Source organism: Peromyscus maniculatus, chromosome 20, assembly GCF_049852395.1.
Source record: "Peromyscus maniculatus bairdii isolate BWxNUB_F1_BW_parent chromosome 20, HU_Pman_BW_mat_3.1, whole genome shotgun sequence".
Classification (NCBI taxonomy): Eukaryota; Metazoa; Chordata; class Mammalia; order Rodentia; family Cricetidae; genus Peromyscus; species Peromyscus maniculatus.
The window spans coordinates 5,916,864-5,937,700 of record NC_134871.1 but is presented as its reverse complement, the minus strand read 5'-3'; the positions used below and the strand labels follow the sequence as shown (position 1 = coordinate 5,937,700).

General features: G+C 43.1%; 1 protein-coding gene across 3 annotated transcripts in view; it reads left to right on the top strand.

Moving 5' to 3' along the window:
* Nucleotides 1-20,837, top strand: part of Tbc1d31 (TBC1 domain family member 31) — a 59,479-nt gene that overhangs the window by 26,099 nt on the left and 12,543 nt on the right. For all 3 annotated transcript variants that reach the window (XM_006990678.4, XM_076555753.1, XM_076555752.1), the window contains 9 exons: nucleotides 1,511-1,687; nucleotides 3,688-3,767; nucleotides 3,854-4,000; nucleotides 11,408-11,541; nucleotides 13,301-13,434; nucleotides 14,137-14,316; nucleotides 15,219-15,451; nucleotides 16,327-16,479; nucleotides 18,469-18,604. In XM_006990678.4, coding sequence (XP_006990740.1) covers nucleotides 1,511-1,687; nucleotides 3,688-3,767; nucleotides 3,854-4,000; nucleotides 11,408-11,541; nucleotides 13,301-13,434; nucleotides 14,137-14,316; nucleotides 15,219-15,451; nucleotides 16,327-16,479; nucleotides 18,469-18,604 — 1,374 coding nt within the window. The remainder of the gene's footprint in view (nucleotides 1-1,510; nucleotides 1,688-3,687; nucleotides 3,768-3,853; nucleotides 4,001-11,407; nucleotides 11,542-13,300; nucleotides 13,435-14,136; nucleotides 14,317-15,218; nucleotides 15,452-16,326; nucleotides 16,480-18,468; nucleotides 18,605-20,837) is intronic.

Here is a 20,837-nt window from a genome sequence, read left to right as displayed (position 1 = left end):
TATGAAATATGGATGAGGCTCCCTAACTTTTTCCTGGAATCCGTGGTTCTGTTTCTACTAATTCAGTACTTGAGATATTCTATATAATTATATACTTGGAATGGCAAGACTCAGCTAACATATGTGTTCATGTATGTGTGTGTTTGTGAGTATGTATTTTCTATCATATGGGATTATAATCTTGTGTTCTTATATATAATGTATATTATATAAAATATTCCATTATAGCTGCCATAGCTCTGTGCTTTTTGTATGTTGGAACATTTAGTATATGTTATTTTTTAAATCACCAGTACATGACGTGCTCTTGCTGAGTGTCGTTAGTCTTTTCATTTTCTTCTGCTTACTCAAGAGGTGGGAGAAGACTGAGCAGAGCTGTTCTGAGTGCGTTACCCCCTTGGGCTGCTGTGTGCCTAGCACCCTGAGAGCGCAGCGAAAGAAAGCCAGCTCCAAGTCGAATCGTCTTTTACATTTAGGGCCCATTGTCTGGTGTCTCTGTGGCTGTTGTGTGAATGTGTAGCTGCCTTTCCTGTACAAACTTTGACTCACCTGTGCCCCGTTCTTCTGAGTTTTACCTCATTTCCTGTCATTAGAGAATCTCTGATATTGTTCTAATGAAGTCAGTGAATTCTTACGTATTCATGGCAGAGAGGAGCCAAGTAAGTCCAGTCACATCTCTGGCTCTGGCCTGGGGCAGATTGTGCTTGAAGCCAAGGATGAGGCCCCAGCAGGGGAAATAATTTCAGAATAGAGGCTTTAATAAGAACTTAGAATGGACTGAAATTAAAGAATGAACAGCTCAGCAATATTAAAGGATGACCATAATTTGGTCAAATTGCTTTGATCCATCCTGGGGTGAAAAATTAAATCACAGAAGTGGGTACTGTACCTTGTCTTTAGAACTCAGCCCAGGTGACCATATTTGCACATTTCCTTTGAATAAGGAAGATCATTTGATTTCAAAAGGAGTGCCATTTATGAAGAAAATGTTCTAGTGAGTCATTTCAGTTCAAGTAAGTTGATTGTTAGCTTTTCCCATTTGGTGGCCCCTAAAGATGAGCTCTTGGGTTCTGTCGCCTGAGCTGCCCTCTTGAGCAGTTGACATGGTAAGGGACTGACAGCCCTCGCTGTGCAGAACACGGTCCTCGACCTCACAGGGTTCAGGGGACCCGCCCGTTAGGCGCTGTCCTCAGCATTCTCCCAGGACATCTGTCTAGCCCTGCCTTCTCGGTGTCGCCGTCTTGTGCTGACTTCATCGTGCAAGTGGAGAGTGGTTTGCCATCATACCATTTTGAGGCACCTTTTGGGAATCAATTCTACTTTTTGCTGTTATTCATGTATATTTATTTGTTCTTTAAAGGAATTTGACAGACATATGCTGTATACAAATTAAAGCATGCTATTCAAGTAAAGTTGATGAATCCTGTGTTAAGAGGCTTACTTTCTAAGAATACTGTGGAAGATACGTATAGGTACATCAATACATGGAGCCATTTTTCTCCTCTTTTAGCCACCTCCTCCCTTGGTTAAAGTGATTGAAGATTTGCCTAACAATAAACTGCGATCCAGTAATCTTAAAATGAAAATAATGTCAGGGAGAGTACAGCGACCAGCAAGATCTAAAGAGAGCAAAATTCAAACTAGAATACTCAAGCAAGACCTGACGGGTAATTTAGAAAACAAAGAGGTAAGAATGCATTATAATTAAACTCCAGCTTGCTGTGACCCTGCTGTAGGCTCATCTCGTGATTTCTGGGCTGGTGTGTGGCTGATGATATTTGAGGTGTGGTAATCTGAATCAAGATATGCTGTAGTAGCCCATCATGGTGGCACACACCTATAATCCCAACATGCATGAGGTAGAGGCAGGATTGTGACTCTGGGATCAACCTGGATCACATAGTGAGACACTGTCTCAAAACAAAACACAACAAACCCTGACAGCAGAGTAAGAAAGCCAGCTCTGACAATTATTCTTTGATTTTCACCTGTGTTGTGGAATGTGCATGCACACTCGTACACACACACACACACACACACACACACACACTCACACTCACATGTGTACATACTAAATAAATACATATTTAAAAAAGATGCTTTAAGTGTAAAACATGTAGTAAGAAAGTAGGAAAGCCTAGACTATAAACTGTCTTATGAATTGATTTATTTTTATTTTTTTTTAATGAATTGATTTTATATTGATTGTGTTAAAGTGATATTTTGGTTATGTTGGGTTAAATAAATTATATTATGGAACTGATTTTTCCCTGTTTCTCTTGACCTTTGTTAAGGTTTTAGGTCCCATTTGTGGCTCATGTTGTATTTCTGTTAGGCCGCTGCTGTAGAGGGTTACCAGGGCAGACCGGAAGCGTGCTTTCCACTGCTCCCGCTGGAGTTTTCATTGTGCTCCTCGGAGGCAGCGATAGTAGGGTCGCCTGGAAAGAAAGAGTTCAAGAAGCTTTGTGTTTTAAAATTAAGTAATTGTGTGCATGCATGAGTACGAGCGTGCGTGCGTGCGTGCATGCGTGTGTGCGTGCGTGTGTGTGCGTGTGTACTTGTTGAGATCAGAGGACGACTTTTAAGTCAGGTCTCTCCTTCCACTGTGAGTTCCAAGGGTCAAACTCGGGGCGCCAAGCTCATGCAGCAAGCACTTTGACCAGGGCACCAGCCATCTCACTGCCCCGTGTGGTTTTCCTAATGGTTTTCCTTCTTTAAGTGTTTCTTTCTGCTTTGAAATAGAAAGAAAATGTAGATATTAATAGAAACGTCTAACATTATCTTCAAGGAACCTATTTATTGACAATAAAATACACGTGTGAAGTACACACTGAATTTTCACAAACCAAGTACACCCATGCTACCAGCACCCACATCAAAGAATGGAATGTTACCACTCCCTTTGAGACACTGCCCTTTGCCTCAGTGATAATGGGCTCTTTGCTGGGAAGAGTGAGTATTGGAGATTGAACTCCGCATTACACATATGTACTAAGTATGAACTCCACATTACACATATGTACTAAGTATGAACTCCACATTACACATATGTACTAAGTATGTGTTCTGCCTCACATCTTAGCCTCTTGATATACCGTAGGTTTGTTTAGTAAATGCTGTCGGTTTTTCCTAAACTGTTGAAGTAATTCATATTCCTAGCACAGTAAAGAGAGTTCTAGTTATTCCATAGCCTCAGCAATGGAATTTGGTATTTTTCGCATTAACTTTAATAATTTTTTTCTATAAGCATTTAAATGATAAAACTTGGGGTAGGAAAGAATGTATAAAGCCGATTCCGACTTAGTGACGGTCAGCTCCCATTGTGCTGTGTTGGAGTCTTCATGCTCGGTGCTGTTAGGAGGGTGATATGGGTGGATTCATAGCTGTGTTCATGGCTGCACTTGAGGGTAGGAGAGAGGAAGCGTGTGTGGCAGGGTCAGCGGCATGAATGTGTCTCACTGTATATTGTGTTCAGTTGTGTCCTGTTGTTGGAGACAGGATCTCCCCTGTAGTCCAGGCTGGCTTCAAACTAATGATCCTCCAGCCTGCTCTCTGAGTGCTGAGATTGCCAGCATGGGCCACTCTGTCTGTCTTGTGTGCTGTGTTCTAAAGTTTGGAAGTCACTGTGAACTAGATTACCATGTTTTCAGTTGCTTGATGGTCACTTATGATACAATCTTTTTATAGAATGAATTGTCCGAAGGAGTAAATAAAAAACGTTTGCAAATCTTATTAAAAGGCTATGGGGAATATCCGACAAAGTACAGGTAAACCTCAAATTCTCTCATTCTAAATTAGTTTCACTCAAAACAAGTTTTTTTTTCCTTTATTTCAAATCAGATTTTTATTTCAGAATGTTTATTTGGCGCTCCCTACTACAACTGCCTGAAAACCATACAGCATTTAGTAGTTTGATGGATAAGGGGACTCATGTGGCTTATCTGAACCTTCAGAAGAAATACCCCATCAAAAGTAGAAAACTACTGAGAATATTGCAGAGGTACGCTTAACACACCGCAGCAGTGTGTGGGGTGGGAACCAAGGGCTGAGTGTTTCCAAACCCCCTTCTCATGGAGGATTGCTTGGTCAGGGTTGACTCTCCTTGTCTGGTATGCAGGGCTGTTTTCTTTAATTATTTATTTATTTATTTATTTTTGAGATGGGGGTTCTCTATGTAGTTTTTGGTGCTTGTCCTGGATCTCTTTCTGTACATTAGGCTGGCCTTGAACTCACAGAGACCCACCTGCCTCTGCCTCCTGAGTGCTGGGATTAAAGGCGTGCACCACCACTGCCAGCTTGTAGGACTGTTTTAAAAAACAAAAAATACATGCATCATGTATGGATGTGAGATTGTGTTATGTTCCTGAAAATCATACTCCCTTGGATAATCCAAAGGAGCAAAGACAGTAGTGGGAAGAGCTTGGGCTTTAAGACAGAAGACCCAGTTTTGACTCTATTCCATCTGCTTTTTCTTTTGAGTTTTCAAGACAGGGTTTCTCTGTGTAGCCCTGGCTGCCCTGGAACTCACTCTGTAGACCAGGCTGGCCTCAAACTCAGAGATCGCTTGCCACTGCCTCCCAAGTGCTAGGATTAAAGGTGTGTGCCACCACCTGGCCTTGACTCTATTCCATCATTTAATAAAGGACATGTATTTCCTCCCCCATCTTTAATTTTTTGACAGGAAATGGGGTTGGAGCTGATCACCCCAACATTGTGAGATTATTGGGGTATTTGAAGACAGTGTCACTTAGAACAGTGTCTAGTTCATAGTAGACACTTGGTGAATGCTAGTCATAAGCTCGTATGTCCAACTGCAGGTATTGCAAGTGTGTCCAGCTGCAGCCCACATGCTCGCTGCATGGAGCTGAGCATGGCTATGAAGGTATCAACACAGAGCTGCAGACCTACTTAAAACATTGTGAGATTTTCTTTTTCAGTAACTGGATCGCACAGTTCTCAAGTGTGAACTTTGTAGGTGACAGCATGTCACATCACAAGGCTGAGCACAAATGTCTTCATTGTTAGGTAAATACATATTTACTTTAAGTTACAGGTAGAAAAACCAAGGCATAGAGAGGTTGGATAATGTGATCTGGTCACTTGTAAGAGCTGGAACTGCTCCTGGTCTCTAGAATCCAAGGCCTTTTTGCAGAGTTTTTATGATGAAAAACTGCAAGCTTATGTAAAAGTGGGACACGGGAAGAGCAGCCTTGTGCCCTCGCTGGCTTCAGCAGTTGGCCGGCTTGTGGACCAGCTTGTTCTGTTGCTCCACCCTCTCCACAGCAGCTTCTCTGCTGCCTCCCTAGACATGCATGCACATACCATTCTAAATGTTTACACGTGCGCCTTTAAAGCTGGAGACTCCTTTCCTCCAGCCTGTGTGTGTGTTCTGCCATTATCACACCGACAGGAAAGCTCACTCTTGTAGCCCACATACCCAGTCAGCATCCCCACTACTGATCGACTTGGGAAATTAATTTTATGGATTCCAGCAAGTTATACACACAGTATCTGATTGACACTGTCCCCCTCAAAGTCTCGTCTCTTTTTATAATTTTATTATTTGTTTTGGCTTTTATGGAACAGTGTCTGTGTAGCCCAGGCTGTCCTGGAACTTTCGCCCTCCTGCCTCTGCCGCATGAGAGCTGGGGTTCTGGGCCTGGGCCACGACCCCAGAGCCTCTTTTGGTTTCCAGCTTGTTTCCCTGCAGTGTATTTGTGGAGGAACCAGGACTCAGCCTGCAAACTCTACCACAGTCTGGGTGTGCTGGTTCACTCCCTTACTGTTGTTTGCTCCATTTCTCTTTATCCACGATGTACTCTAAACTGATCAGAGCCAGGGTATTCGTTCCTCCACCTGGTGGTGTGCTGGGTGGCATTATAGGTGGTTTTGTGTACTTCTTTAGGAGGTTTGTGGTCGCTGGTTGTTTCTCTCTTGAAGGCGTCACTGGTTATTACTGACCATCATCTAAATCCGTTCCAGTCCAGAGATTAGCAAAACACTGACAATCTACTTCTGTCATTCCTTCTCTTTATTACGTGGAAAGATTCCATAAAGAACATTTTCCAAGGGTGGGGAAATGACTCATAAAGCACTTGCCTTGCAGGCCAAAGGATCTGAGTTCAATCCCCAGAACCCACATAAAAGTCTGGGGCAGTGTGCATATTTGCAGTCTCAGGGGTGGGATGATGGAGGCGGAGACGGCAGATCCCTGGAAACTCGATGGCCAACTGGTTAGTTCAGCTCAGTCGGTGAAGTCCCAGGCCAAGAAGAGGCCCTGTCTCAAACCCAAAGGGAAGGATACCTGAGGACAACAGCCATGATTGTCTGCTGATCGGTCGCCTCACACAGACACATGGGCTCCCACACACCCATGAAAACACACACACACACACACACACACACACACACACACACACACACACACAGGAAGACAGGGTTCCCATCATCAACTTAAAATTTTACCAGTTTTCAAAGCAGTAAGTTAATTATCTTAGAATAATAAGTTTATACATTATAAACTTAAACATAGGCCTTTCTGGTGGACTGGGTGAGGAAAGAGTTTATAGTAATATTTTCTATCAAATTTAGGATTAAAACCTTTTTTTTTTTTTTTTTGCATAACTTCTTTGATTTTGTGTTTGAATCTTTTAGAGTAAAAAAAAAAATCCTGGTTCATAGTGACATTGATGTGCGTGTGTGTGTGTGTGTGTGTGTGTGTGTGTGTGTGTGTGTGTGTGTGTGTGTATCACTGGCATCAAACCTCAGGCCTTTTACATGGTCACTAAGCACTCTACTACTGGGGCACACCTATAGCCCACTTTTTCTGCATGTACACCGACTTCTGAACTCTGTACTGTATGTGTGTTAAAAACTGTATGTGTGGGAATGGGAAAGCTATATCTTACATTATTGTTTTAGGTAGGTGATTGGTGTTTTTGTTATTTTGTGTTTGAGGTGGGCTCTTACTATATAGATCTAGCTGGCCCCATACTTGGAATGTAAGCCAAGCTTGCCTTAACTCATGACAATCCTCCTGCCTCAGGTTCTCCAGGTATATATCACCATGCCTAGTTCATATTAGAATTACTGAAAATAGTTGAAGTGCTTTTTAGGTTTTTGTTTTGTTTTGTTTTGTTTGTTTGTTTTCATTCTTAAACTATAGCAGTGATGGGATCAACAGAAGGAATACGTGGTCTGTTCATCCTCGGAACACAGGCAAGTCAGTATTTCAGAGGAAGGTATGAAAATGCTCTTTTCTAAAGGAACACATTCCCATTGGTTTAAATTTCCTCCTGCATCTACAAAGACAAGGCTTCCTACCAAAGCACATGCTTTGTTTAACTCTGCATACTTGAACCAAAGAATCACAGGCAAGGCACAAGGGTATTCTGACAAATATAATGTCATTTATAACTGGAGAGATGGCTCGGCCTTTAAAGGCTAGGCTTACAACCAAAAATATAATGTCATTTTATGCAGACTTACCATGCACAGCAGGAAGCACATTAAATGTAGGGGCCAAATGAGTAAAATAAGTCTCAAAGTCAGCTGATATTTCATCGAATTCAAAGGTACATTAAAAACTTAGGTACATCGAATTTTTGTTTTGTTTTGTTTTGTTTTTGTTTTTTGAGACAGGGTTTCTTTGTGTAGCTTTGCGCCTTTCCTGGATCTCACTCTATAGCCCAGGCTAGCTTCGAACTCACAGAGATCTGCCTGGCTCTGCCTCCCGAGTGTTGGGATTAAAAGCGAATGCCACCACCCCCCCGGCGAATTTTTAAAAGTCTGTATAGGTGAAGCTAAATAACTAAACACCCCTCAAGAGCAAAGACTGGGAACAACCCAGAGGATCATTAGCAGGGACAGGTCAGTGAATCACCGTGCACGGGGCATGGGCAGCTACAGAAGCAGACGCAGAATGCCTGGTTTTGTCAATAGATACAAGCACCCGAGATGCTGACTTTTGTCTGATGATTCTGCTCAGAGAAGGAAACACACTTGTTGTATTTCTGCCTACATAATATGTGGACAGGCACTTCCCAAGGTCCAGTTTTCTAAACTCCACCTAAAGTGGCAAGAGTTTCCATAAAATGTGGTCAGTTAGATGCATAAAGCAATTCTGTGTCTACTAATCCATTTACAATTAAAATTACTATTTTAATTATAATTCTGTATACATACTTCAAATTATCCTCATTTTTTTTTTCCTTTCGTTTTTCAATTTCTGTTTTTCTAATGTCTTTTCTTTGAGACAGAATCTCACTAGCTCAGTGTAGCCTGGAACTTACTGTGTAGCTCAAGCCAGCCTTAGAGTCTCGGTCCTCCTGCATTAGACCCCACAGGCTGAGTTTATAAGTAGGAGCCATCACAGAGATGGCTCAGTGGTTAAGAGTACTGGCTGCTCTTCAGGGACCCCATCTGGCAGCTCACCGGTATGTTACTCCACTAGAACATTCTCTTCTAGTCTTTGAGGGGACCAGGCAGGCAAAGTACTTATATACATAACATCACATTTTATTTATTTATTTATTTATTTATTTATTTATTTATTTATTTATTTATTTATTTTTGGTTTTTCGAGACAGGGTTTCTCCGTGTAGTTTTGGTGCCTGTCCTGGATCTCGCTCTGTAGACCAGGCTGACCTTGAACTCATAAAGATCCGCCTGGCTCTGCCTCTCAAGTGCTGGGATTAAAGGTGTGCGCCACCGCCACTGGCTAAAAATTTTATTTTATTTTTATAGTTTATTTTATAACTTTAATTCAAAATTATAATTTAATGAAGGAGAATTGTTTTCAGCTTGATTAGTCAAGTGCAGAAAGATGAGACCTGTCTGGTTATGGATTGTACTGAAGAAACAAACCATGTTTATTTTTTAAGTACTATAACGATGTGACTATATAAGTGAAGGTTTGTTTTTTAACTAAACATTTTTAAAATTATATGTATTTCTATTTATTTATAGTGTGTGTGTGTGTGTGTGTGTGAGAGAGAGAGAGAGAGAGAGAGAGAGAGAGAGAGAGAGAGCGAGAGAGAGGGAGAGAGAGAGAGAGAGCATGTCATGTGCACACTTGTGGAGGTGAGGGGTCAGTTTGTGAGAATTCTCTCCTGTTCCTCTTGCAGGTCCCAGGAGCTGAGCTCAGCTTGCCAGGCTTACATTCAAGCTCACTTACCTGCTAAGCCATTTTACCAGCACTGCCCCCCCCCATTTTTTAAAGATGTATACCTAACTATTAACGAATAAAATGATGTGTTAAAGATTTGCTAAGCTACTGTGGTAAAGTGGTGGAGGTAGGGTAAATCCACGTACATGACAGATGACTGCTTCCTACCTCTGTATTTTGAACATTTCAAGTTCCTTCAAATGCTCTATTGTAATCTTTTAAAAAGAATGTAGTTCTTGGGTACGAGAGCTTCCTGCCCTTCCAGAGGACCAGAGTCTGATTCCTAACACCTGTGTCAGGCAGCCCACAACCTCTTCTGACTCTACCCCCGGCCGGGGATGTGTGGGACTGCTGCTTCTGCCTCCACAGACAGACAGACAGAGACACATAAAATAAAATCAACGTGTAACTGGATGAGTCCCTTGTAAGATAGATGCCGTGGTGCAGAAATCTAGGGAAGTCTGTGCTTTTCCGCCCGAAGTCGGCTTACACTGGAAGCAGCTGCTTGTTTGGGGCTGGCTTCCATAGGTATATAATGCAGACACAGGCATACTGGGTATTTTGATTTGATTGGATTTTTTCCCCTAAGTCTCCCTAAGTAGCCCAGGCTGGCCTAGAACTGGCGATCTTCCTGCCTTGGCCTCCCAAGTAGAGCATAATTGCAGGTGTACACACACACACTACGCACACAGTTAACAGAAATAGGATCTGTGCTATTTTGTCCTTTTGTTTTCCTTTAAGAGTCTCTCATTGGCCTCCTTTAGTATAGATTGCTGTGCCTGATTTTGTGTGTGCACTTGCCATGGCACATATGTGGGGTCAGAGGACAACTTGACGACCCTGGCGTGGTGGTGGCGCATGTGTTTAATCCCAGCACTAAGAGGGCAGAAGCAGGCAGATCTTTGAGTTCCAGGACAGCCAGGGCTATTCAGAGAAACCGTCTCAAAAAACCCACAAAAATAATAAAATTTTAAAAATAAAATAAGATTAAAAAAAAAAAGAAGTTTGACAGAAATGTGTATGAGTCAGGGTTCTCTGGAGGAACAGAACTGATAGAATGAATGAATACATACATACATGCATACATACATACACACACATATATATATTCAGAAAGGGGATTTGTAAGAATGGCTGACAGTCTGTGTCCATCTAGTCCAACGATGGCTGTCTACCAATTGAAGTCCAAGAATCCAACAGTTGTTCAGTCCACGAGGCTGGATGTCCTAGCTTGCCTTAGGTGTACTCCAGAATCTTGAAAAAGTAGGCTCTAATGCCTCTGAACGAATGGACTTGCCAGCAGGAGTCAGGGCAAGCAGACAGAGAGAGCAAGCTTCCTTCTTCCTTGCCCTTTCTATAGGCTGTTATCAGAAGGGGGGTCCCAGATTAAAGGTGGGTCTTCCCACCTCAGAAGATCCAGATTAAAAATGGGTCTTCCCCCTTCAAATTATTTAATTAAGAAAAAAATCCCTCCCAGGTGTACCCAGCCCAGTTTTAGTTATTTCCAGATATAGTGAAGTTGGCAACCAGGAATACCCATCACAAAATGTTGATAACACTTTGAAGAGCCTTGAGAAAACAGACATCCCTTCACAACGTCAGCGGCAACCTAAATAGATTCCGTTGAGGATTATGTGTCATACAGCTGTGCATATCTTAGTGTTTATCCAAGTCTGTTTTCCCCCTTGAGGAAAGATGCACATGTAATGATACTCAGTGCGGCATTGTTTATGAAAGCAGAAAGACCCCAAGGCCCAATGATAGGAATCTTATTTAAATAAATGAGATTCCTCAACACAAAGCTCTCATAGACACCAAGAAAACATCATGAGGGTATTTACACTCCAGATCCTGATATTAACGTTTCAAGTAATAACTGAAAACTTCAAGACACAGAACAGTATTTATGTAATACCACCATTTGTGAGGGGTTGAGTTCTTTTGTTGGTGGTGAGGGCAGATTGGGGTTGGGTTTTTTTGTTTTGTTTTGAGATGGGGTCTCACTGTGTATCCCTGGCTGGCTTGGACCTCACAATGTAGACCAGGCTGGCTTCTAATTCCCAGAGATCTGCCTGGCTCTGCCTCTCCATTGCTGAGATCAAAGGTGTGTGCTACTCCCGCCCAGTGCTTCTAAAGAGGGGAACTGTATGATAGGCATAAGACAGAAAGTCTCCACCAAATCTGAATCAGTTACTAAGACACACTGTGATAATGCTGTCCCTTTCTGGTCCTTGCTTCCAGAACCCTCTCTGCATTAGCTCACTGGTCTGCCATCTTCAGCGACACTCCATATCTTCCACTCTTGGCTTTTCCATTTGTGAAATTGTTCCAGAACAATCAGCTCATCTGTTTTGAAGTTGTTGCTACTCTCATAAGTAAGTACTGTAGAACCAAACCAAGAACGGAGTCTCATGTGTCTTCCTGGTGTCTTAGTACCTTTGCCACATATAGGGAATCTAGATCTCTTTATTTTTGAGTCAAGAAGTATGAAACAGTCAAGTTTAGAGCAAAAAGTAGACAGACACATCAATCACTTATATGTGGAGTGTAGGAATTTTTAGACAGTATTGTTGCGGGTGGTTTCGGTTAGAAAGAAGCCAGTCTTTGGACTTGCTGCTTTTCACAGAACTGCTCTAGGGTGGAGCCCTTGGCACACAGTGCCTGCTGGGTAGTGCCCAGGTACTGGCTGCTGCCCTCATCCCCACCATCTGAGGCTCATAAAATCGAGCAATTCATATGCCACATTGTTCTCGCTGTTTCACTTTGGTTTGCTCCGTTTACCTTCCTAGCCACCCTGTGCAATAGGTATGAATACCCTCTTTCTACAGGTGACCCCCAAGTTCTGAGGCTGGGTTAGGCCAGTCTGCTCCCAGTCATTTTAATAGCAGCAAGAAGTTGAGATCTTGTCGAGGTTTTACTTCTGGATTAATTATTAGCTCAGATTTGAATGGATGGTAATAAGTGAAATAACAGAGTTCTAGAATTAGAAAACCTTCTTAAACTATAGAATACTCTGCTGATGGAACTTCTGCTGCTGACCTGAGGTGAGAGGTTGTAACATCAAGGAATACAGCTTTTTTTGTTGCTGTGACAAAGGCCTGAGGAAAGTCACTTAAGGAACGTGGCTGCTGGTGCATGATGAGAGGAGAGCCATGGCAGCGCGTCACACTGCATCCACAGGCAGACAGCAGGCGCACGTGGTTGTACCGTTGCGTCACGGGCTTTCCCTGTCTGTGGAATGGAGCCACCGTATTGATGGTGGCCCTTCTCACCTCATTTAAACCTCTCTGGAAATGTCCTCACAGACGTGCCCAGAAGTCTGTCTCCTAGATGATTTTAGGTTTTATCAGGTTGACAATAAGGGTAAACCAAAACACATGGCCTTTTCTAAGAAAATCCCTTTGTTAATCAAAGACTGAAAATACAGGAGTCAGCAGGAACCAGAAGGTCCAACATGTTGGATTAGGAATGGTTTGGAAGAGTGTGTGTGTATGTGTGTGTGTACACGTATTTTTATTGACACATTTTCAAACAACTGCCTTGAAGAAACTGGCAAATTTTCTTTATGCCTGAATTACTATATTAACACCATGGAGTTTTGAATACTCATGATCTAGAAACTAAAAAGATACTATCTCTTCTTTATTCATGAGCCTATTGAAGAGCAAAAAAAAAAAAAAAAAAAAAAAATGGATTCACTGGGCCTGGTGTTAACAGGCCTGTGATCCCGGCTAATCCAGAGACTGAGGCAGGTGGACCACAAGTTCAGGGCTTGCCTTAGAACCTGTAACTAACTAACTAACTAACTAACTAACTAACAAACTAACTAACTAACTAACTAAGTGAGTAAATAGGCTGGGGGTACAGCCTAGTGATAGTGTTGCCTAGTATGTGTAAGGCTCCTGTGTCCCACCCACAGGACTAGAGATTAAGAAATCCCAGTGTGGTTGTCTATAATCCCTACATTAGATTGACTGAGACAGGAGGATTAGAAGTTTGAGACTAGCCTGGGAATATGAATATATACATACATACACTATATTGAGATATAGTGAGACTATCTCAAGAAAAAATCCTTTTATAATACATAAGAATATTTAAAGAAAAATTTTCCGATTTTTTTTTCCTTTGTAGTCAATTGGTGTCAACATTGGTTTGAGTACTTTCCTAACCCTCCCATCAATATTCTTAGCATGATAGAAAATGTTTTGGCATTTCATGACAAGGAGCTGCTACAGCACTTTATAGATCGAGATGTGACTTCCCAGGTAAGAAATAGAAGGGCTTTAGTATGCCATCATTTATTTTGAGAGCTAAGATTGACTCTGGTATGGATAAAACAGTATTTCTCCCAGTGAATAATAAAAGGTATATTCTACTTTATAATTTTTAAATTAAATTAATTCATTGTGTGTGTGTATGTATATACATTTGTGGGCGTGTGTGCAAGACTTACACTAGGTCACCCAGCACGATAGCAAACAGCTGTGCCCGCTGAGCTGTCCTGGCACACAGTCTGTATTTTTGTTTGTTTGTTTGTTTGTTTGTTTTTTGGAGATAGGGTTTCTCTGTGTAGCTTTGCGCCTTTCCTGGAACTCACTCTGTAGCCCAGGCTGGCCTTGAACTCACAGAGATCTGCCTGCCTCTGCCTCCCAAGTGCCGGGATTAAAGGCGCTGCCACCACCTCCTGGCAGAGTCTGAATTTTGCCATTCTTCTCGAAGTTACCTTCCTGAAAGTCTAGGAAGAGAGTCCAAACAGGAGCTGAGGGTTCAGTTGAGTGGTGGAGCACTTGCCGTGTGTACCCGAGGCCCTGGTTCGGTCTCTAGCCTGGGGGAAGCAGAGCATCGTCCGGATTACCACAGTTCTTTCGTAATTGTGCACTGAGTGTATTTACCGCACCGCTCCAGTTGCCAGTGGCGGTTGACGCTTAGGTTGTAGGTGTGGAACACATCCTCTCTGTTTGCTTCAGCTGTATGCCTGGCCTCTCCTGGAAACTGTGTTCTCAGAAGTGCTGACCAGAGAGGAGTGGCTCCGACTGTTCGACAACGTCTTCTCCAATCACCCTTCCTTCCTCCTGATGGCCGTGGTGGCCTACAACACCTGCTCTAGGGCCCCTTTGCTCAACTCGACTCTCAAAGATGATTTTGAGGTAAGGACCCACGCATGGAGGAGATCCTCAAGGCTGGAAGTGTAGTCAGAGGTGGAGTGCTTGCCTAGCACACGAGAGGCCTTGGGTTCCATCCCATCACCCGCCAAGTCGACAACAAACCCCAAACAAGAAGCTCTCGCATGTCAGTGTCTACACTGAGAAGTACATTTCTTGACTGAGAGCCTACTGGTCGGGCATTGGTGCCAGGTGGTAGAAACAGAATAGACAGAGAGTTGGACCACACCCCTGACCCTGTGTAGATTATTGACAAGCAGGTTGTTATGACATGGTGGTTTCTCCTTGGTAAGAGCATTGAACACTTGGTTGTTGTTTGTTCTTTGAGTGATCTCATTGTCAGCCCCCTGGGCTGTGGTAGTCTGGAAATGTGTGTAGAATAGTACTTGAGGTTTCTTTGTGCTTAGCCAGTTTTAGATTTTTGAGACAAGGCCTTGTTATGTAGCCCAGGCTAGTTTCAAACTCGCTCTATAGCACAGGCCAGCCTGGAACTCATGGTGGTCCTTCTGCCTTTGCCTCCCAAGAGCTGGAATTACAACTGTGTGACCTGGGATGACAGCAATAGGAAGGCTGAGGCAGGAGGATCACAGGTTTGAGGCCAGTCTGGGCTCTGTATCAGATTCTCGGGCTAGCTGTTACACAGTAACAAAAAAGCAAAGGCGCCCTGTGCCTGGGCCCCCAGAGCCCCTCCTTCCCTCCTCTCGCTTCAAAGCTCAGGCCTCACCATGGCCAGTGTTTCCCTACGACTTCCCTGAGGTCAGTTGCTCTGAGCCTCCTGCCCCTTGAATGTGTGTCTCTGCGTCTGATGTGTCCTCATTTTTACTTCTTCTGAGTGATGGCATGCTTTGCTGAGTAAACTGTGATTTAAACATCGAGTTTTCTTACAGTATTTTTTTCACCATCGGAATAACCTGGACATAAATGTTGTAATTAGAGAAGTTTATCATCTCATGGAGACTACACCTGCTGATATTCATCCAAGTAGCATGCTGGATGCTTTTGTTGCATTGACAAAAGGGCAATATCCCATATTTAATCAATACCCGAAGTTTATCGTGGACTATCAGACACAGGAACGAGAAAGGATCAGGAATGATGAATTGGATTTCCTGAGAGAGAGGTAATCATGTAATAATTATTATTGAGATAAATGAGACACTATAAATAAGAAAGTTTTTTTTTTCTTTTTGTTTATGTGTATGTATGTGTCCTTGCGTGGGCTTGTGTGCACTGTGTGTGTGCAGGTGCCCATTGAGAACAGAGAGACCCAGAGCTCCTAGAGTTACAAGTGGTTATGAGCTACCAGATATGGATGCTTGTAGGCAGAGTTTTCCCATCCTAGGAGCTGCTTCCAAATTACTGCACAGAGACTTATATTAATTGTAAATGCTTGGCTGATAGCTCAGGCTTATTACTAACTGGCTCTTACAGTTAAATTAACCCATTTCTATTAATCTATGTTTTGCCATGTGGCTCATGGCTTTACCTGCCCTCTAGCACGTCTTGTTCCCCCAACAGCTGGCTGGCATATCTCTGACTCTGCCCTTCTTTCCCCCAGCATCCTCAGTTAGATTGCCCTGCCTATACTTTTAGCCTGGCTATCAGCCAATCAACATTTTATTAACAGTATACATAATCCACACGGCAGGTGCTAGGAATCAAACCTGGTCCTCTGCAAGAGCAGCAAATGATCTTAACCTTTGAGCCTTTTCGGGGCTGGAGAGATGGCTCAGAGGTTAAGAACCTTTGAGCCTTTTCTCCAGCCCCAAGTAAAAGTTTTTAATGAGAAATCAGTTTGAATTCTAAAGTATGTGTATAAAATCCAAATTTGTAGGGTAGAGGTGTCTTTAAAGATGCCTAGTTTCTCCTGTATCTGAAAATAAAACCACACATTGTACTTTCAGCAGGTTCTATATTGTATATCTTGGTTGTTTTGAATTAAATTACTTCACTTCTTGTCTGCATTTTTATAATAGTAAATATTGTCGACTTCAGGCAAACAGTGGAAAATATGCAAGCTGAAGTGGATGAGCAGAGAGCTGAAGATGAGGCTTGGTACCAGAAGCAAGAGCTGCTCCGGAGAGCAGAGGAGACAAGAAGAGAGATGCTTCTGCAGGAGGAAGAGAAAATGGCCCAGCAGAGACACAGGTGCCTACCTGACCCAGCAGGGACGTGGGTGCAGTCCAGTCCACGTGACCCAGCAGGGATGCGGGTGCAGTCCAGTCCACCTGACCCAGCAGGGACGCGGGTGCAGTCCAGTCCACCTGACCCAGCAGGGACGCGGGTGCAGTCCAGTCCACGTGACCCAGCAGGGACACGGGTGCAGTCCACGTGACCCGGCAGAGACAGGGACGCGGGTGCAGTCCACGTGACCCGGCAGGGACAGGGACGTGGGTGCAGTCCGCGTGACCCGGCAGGGACAGGGACGCGGGTGCAGTCCACTGCTGTGGCAAACCTAGGACAGGAGTCAGACAGGTTGTTTCCTCCCCTTCTCTTAGGTAGAACTCTGTATGTTAAGTGACCCAGCCTAACTTCCATTAAGCAAATGTGTAAGGTAATAAAAAGTGTATATGCCTCCTAAACTTACATGTTGTAAAATTAATACTAAAGCAATGTTGAATCTGTCGTTCCCCCCCCCCCTCACATGAATCTTCAGAAGCAATGTAAGTTCTAATGTATTTTGAAAAACACTGTTTAGCAATATTCATTGTAAGCCAGGCATGATTCATGCCTGTCATCCCAACACCCTAGGAGGTTTGAGTCTAGTCTAGGCTTCATAGTGGGGTTCCACACCAGACTGGGCTACAGAGTGAGACCTGTCTATTGAAAAAAAAAATTCTATGGTAGGCAGAAATGCTTTGTAATAGAGTGTTGGAAACACTCTTGTTGGTAATTTTTTTCCCTTTTTTTTTTGTTTGTTTGTTTTACGAGACAGGGTTTCTCTGTGTTAACATCCCTGGCTGTCCTGGAACTCATTCTGTAAACCAGGCTGGCTTCGAATTCACAGAGATCCGCCTGCCTCTGCCTCCCGAGTGCTGAGATTAAAGGCGTGCACTACCACCACTGACTTGCTTTTTTTCTCTTTTGGTTTTTCAAGACAGGATAGACCAGGCTGGCCTCGAACTCACTGAGGGATCTGCCTCCCAAGTGCTGGGATTAAAGGCATGTGCCACCACTGTCCAAAACAATGTAGTTTTTAAAATTATGCTTAAACATAGCTATATGATCCAACAAATTGAAACATAAATAGTTATCTCCTTATGCATTTAGAACTTCAGCAATGCCAGGTGTGGTGGTGCATGTCTTTAATACCACCACTTGGGAGGCAGAAGCGTGTGGAACTCTTGAGTTCAAGGACAGCCCGGGTTACACAATGAGACCTTGTCTCAAAGCAAACAAACACACAAGATCTTTGACAAGAGGCTGGAGAGGTGACTCAGTGGTTCTGAGTATTTGCTGCTCTTGTATAGGACCTGGGTTTGGTTCCCAGCACCCACAAGACATCCACAACCTTTGTAACTTTAGTTCCTAGGAGTCCAATGCATCCTTATGACTTCTACAGGTTCCAGACATGCATGTGGCAAACACTTGTATACATAAGATAAATAAAGTTATAACATTTAAACATTGGCAAAGGGGGAAATCTCTTGCCTGAGCTTCCCTGGTGCTAGGGAAACAGGTGTGTGCCTCCACACTCAGCTTGAGAAACTGACTTCTCTCCATGATTATTGATTCCTATTTCTGTGAGCAGTGAAAATCAATTATAGAGCTGATGGCCTCCACTAACACCGTAAAGGATGTGGGTACCCTGCTTGGTGCCATTGTCGTGGTTTTGCGGTCATCCTCTTCAGCTGAAGAGTATCACTGTCCTGAAATGATGTGTTAGCGCCGGGCTGCAGCTCCTGGATTCCATTGGGCACTGGGAAAGGAGCTCACAGGTAGACTGTTGGAAGGTGAACCGGAAAGGATAAGGATGGCCAGTTGCACTGACCATGACCCTCTTGAGTACTGACTCTGTTTATTGTAAACACAGTTGTGTTGCAGTGGACAAAATGTATCCAAACAGCTCAAGCGACTCAGTGGAAAAAAAAAATCAAAGGTGTGTTGGAAAGTGCTTTGATATGGTTTGTTTTTCAGACTAGCTGCTGTGAAAAGAGAGCTGAAGATGAAGGAAATATGCTTACAGGATGCTGCTAGGAGGCGTCTTCTGAAGCTCCAGCAAGATCAGCGTGAAGTGGAGCTGCGCAGGCTGGAGGACGAAATTGAGAGAAAGGTCTGTCAGCTTTACTCTTAGTCAAGATCTCCGTTTATGCTCAATTAAGTAATGATGCTAGTGTCCATGATGCACACTACAACAGCCCCGTCAGTGTTATTTACTGTACCATTCAGCTGTTCTTATACCAAGAGATCAGTCAGTTTAATGACTGTTTCTCCAGAAGTGAAAGTATGTCAGGTATCAGTTGTGAGCTGGGGGAAATATTCTTCTCTACTATAAAAACGCACATGTGACCAATATAAAAAGAATTTCCAGTACAGAACATCTGGAGTTAGAGAGGGGGCCTCTCTGTGCTTCCTTGTTTCTAGAGTTGAGTGTCTAGGGTATGAGTATCTTAAGTGTGTATCTTACCCATGGTGTATTCACCAGCGAGATGCTCTATAGCCCCAGGAAAGAGAAACTGACCCATCAAAACACTATGGAAAGACAGTAAACAGTCAGTTTTTTAAACAAGGCACAAAATAGAAAGCAAATAACAATTTACATAAACGTAATAAAATACAAACATAGTTACTCTTGCACCTGTAGAGACACAGGAAAGACTGTAATTAACCCCTTTCTTTCAAAAACAAAACCCAGGTTAGTCTCCGAAGATGGAATGTCTCCAGATTAACTGACATTTCCACCCAGATAGGTGGCAGCCTGCAGTCATTTGCCTTTGCAGTTCCTTCTTGCCCAAAAGTCACACATAGTTGGTGACTGCCATGCAGTGTATGGTTGGGATAGTAACACTTGTCTGCTGTAAATATGTTCAGCTGGCTTTTACCTTTGCTTCTTAAAAATGTTAATAGTGTCGTTTGTTTGTTTGGTTTTTGGTTTTTGTTTTTTGTTTTTGTTTTTTGTTTTTTTTTGGTTTCTTTTGGTTTTTCAAGACAGGGTTTCTGTGTGTAGCTTTTGGAGCCTGTCTTGGAACTCATTTTGTGGGCCAGGCTGGCCTCGAACTCACAGAGATTCACCAGCCTCTGCCTCCTGAGTGCTGGAATTAAAGGCATGTGCCACCGCCGCCCAGCTTGTTTTCGTTTGTAATAGTATCTTAATTTTAAAATTATTGGCAAGGTGGTGGTGGTGTCAGAAACCCTGTGACCCTCAAAGCCTGAAATAGTTTCCATCTGATGCTTTTTTGCCAGCTCCGAGTGTATCTGAAGACTGACTGTAAAGAATGAGTTAGGGACCAGGCTCACCTCTTCGTAGAAGGCAGGCCAGGGTCCCAATGCCGTTTGTTGAGTGTTGTGAAGCCACTTGCTGGGTGAGGGTTATTACTGCATGGACTCTCTTGTTTGTCCCTGGCCAGCACCACGCTGGGTGACAGCGACTGTGGCTTTTTAACCTGGGCCTACTCCTCGCTCACTGTTCTTCCTTATTTGACTCAGTGTTCTCAAGTATTTACATTCCAAACAGAGAGGTTGTTCTTTCTGAATCTTCTCTCCCATCCGATTGAAATTCTTCTCATTATTATTATATTAAGTTTATGCATTAGTTTTGGAAGCTTAAAACCTAGTTTCAATAAAATACTAAATTTTTAAGTCTTGTAAAATATTGAATTTAATACTTCTTGTTTTAAGGCTAATTAATTTTAATTGGCTTTTATAATCTGCAGTTCTTTTAAATTGCCTCATCCAGTGAATCAAATTAATAGCCTTGTACTCTTAATAAAAAGTGTATGTTCTTTCCCAAAAGTGGTCCAATCTCAGAACTCTGATATCTTTATCCCAAATCCTCTTGACATACAGTGAGGCATCCTGGTTCTTCTAAGCAGCAGCGGAGAGGCCCTGCATGCCCTCTGGCTGCCTCTTCCAGTGCTGTGCTCTGACTTTGCTCCAGCTCCAGCGGGGTGTGGACATGACTGTGGCCATCTACTCACAAACTAGTGTGATCTTTTTGCACAACTCATGTGATCTGTTTGTGTCTCTGAAAACTCATACTCGAATGACTGGACCCTCCACAGAGTGTGGCGCTGTGCCCAGCCTCCCCTTCCCCTCTCCCTACTGCCAGGACTCTGGCTTCCTGCTCAGGCCTCACCTTAGCTAGTGCTTACCCCTAACTTCCTTCAGGTCAGTTGTGCAGTGTTCATTTTACCCCTTGAACGTGTGACTCTACATTCCACGGTGTCTTCATGTTTACTGCTTCTTCTCTTCTGAGTATTTAACAGCATGCGTTTTAATCGGTAGATATTGGAGAGTGACCAAGCTAATGATGCAGTCCTTAAGTGTTTACTGAATGAATGGGTGGG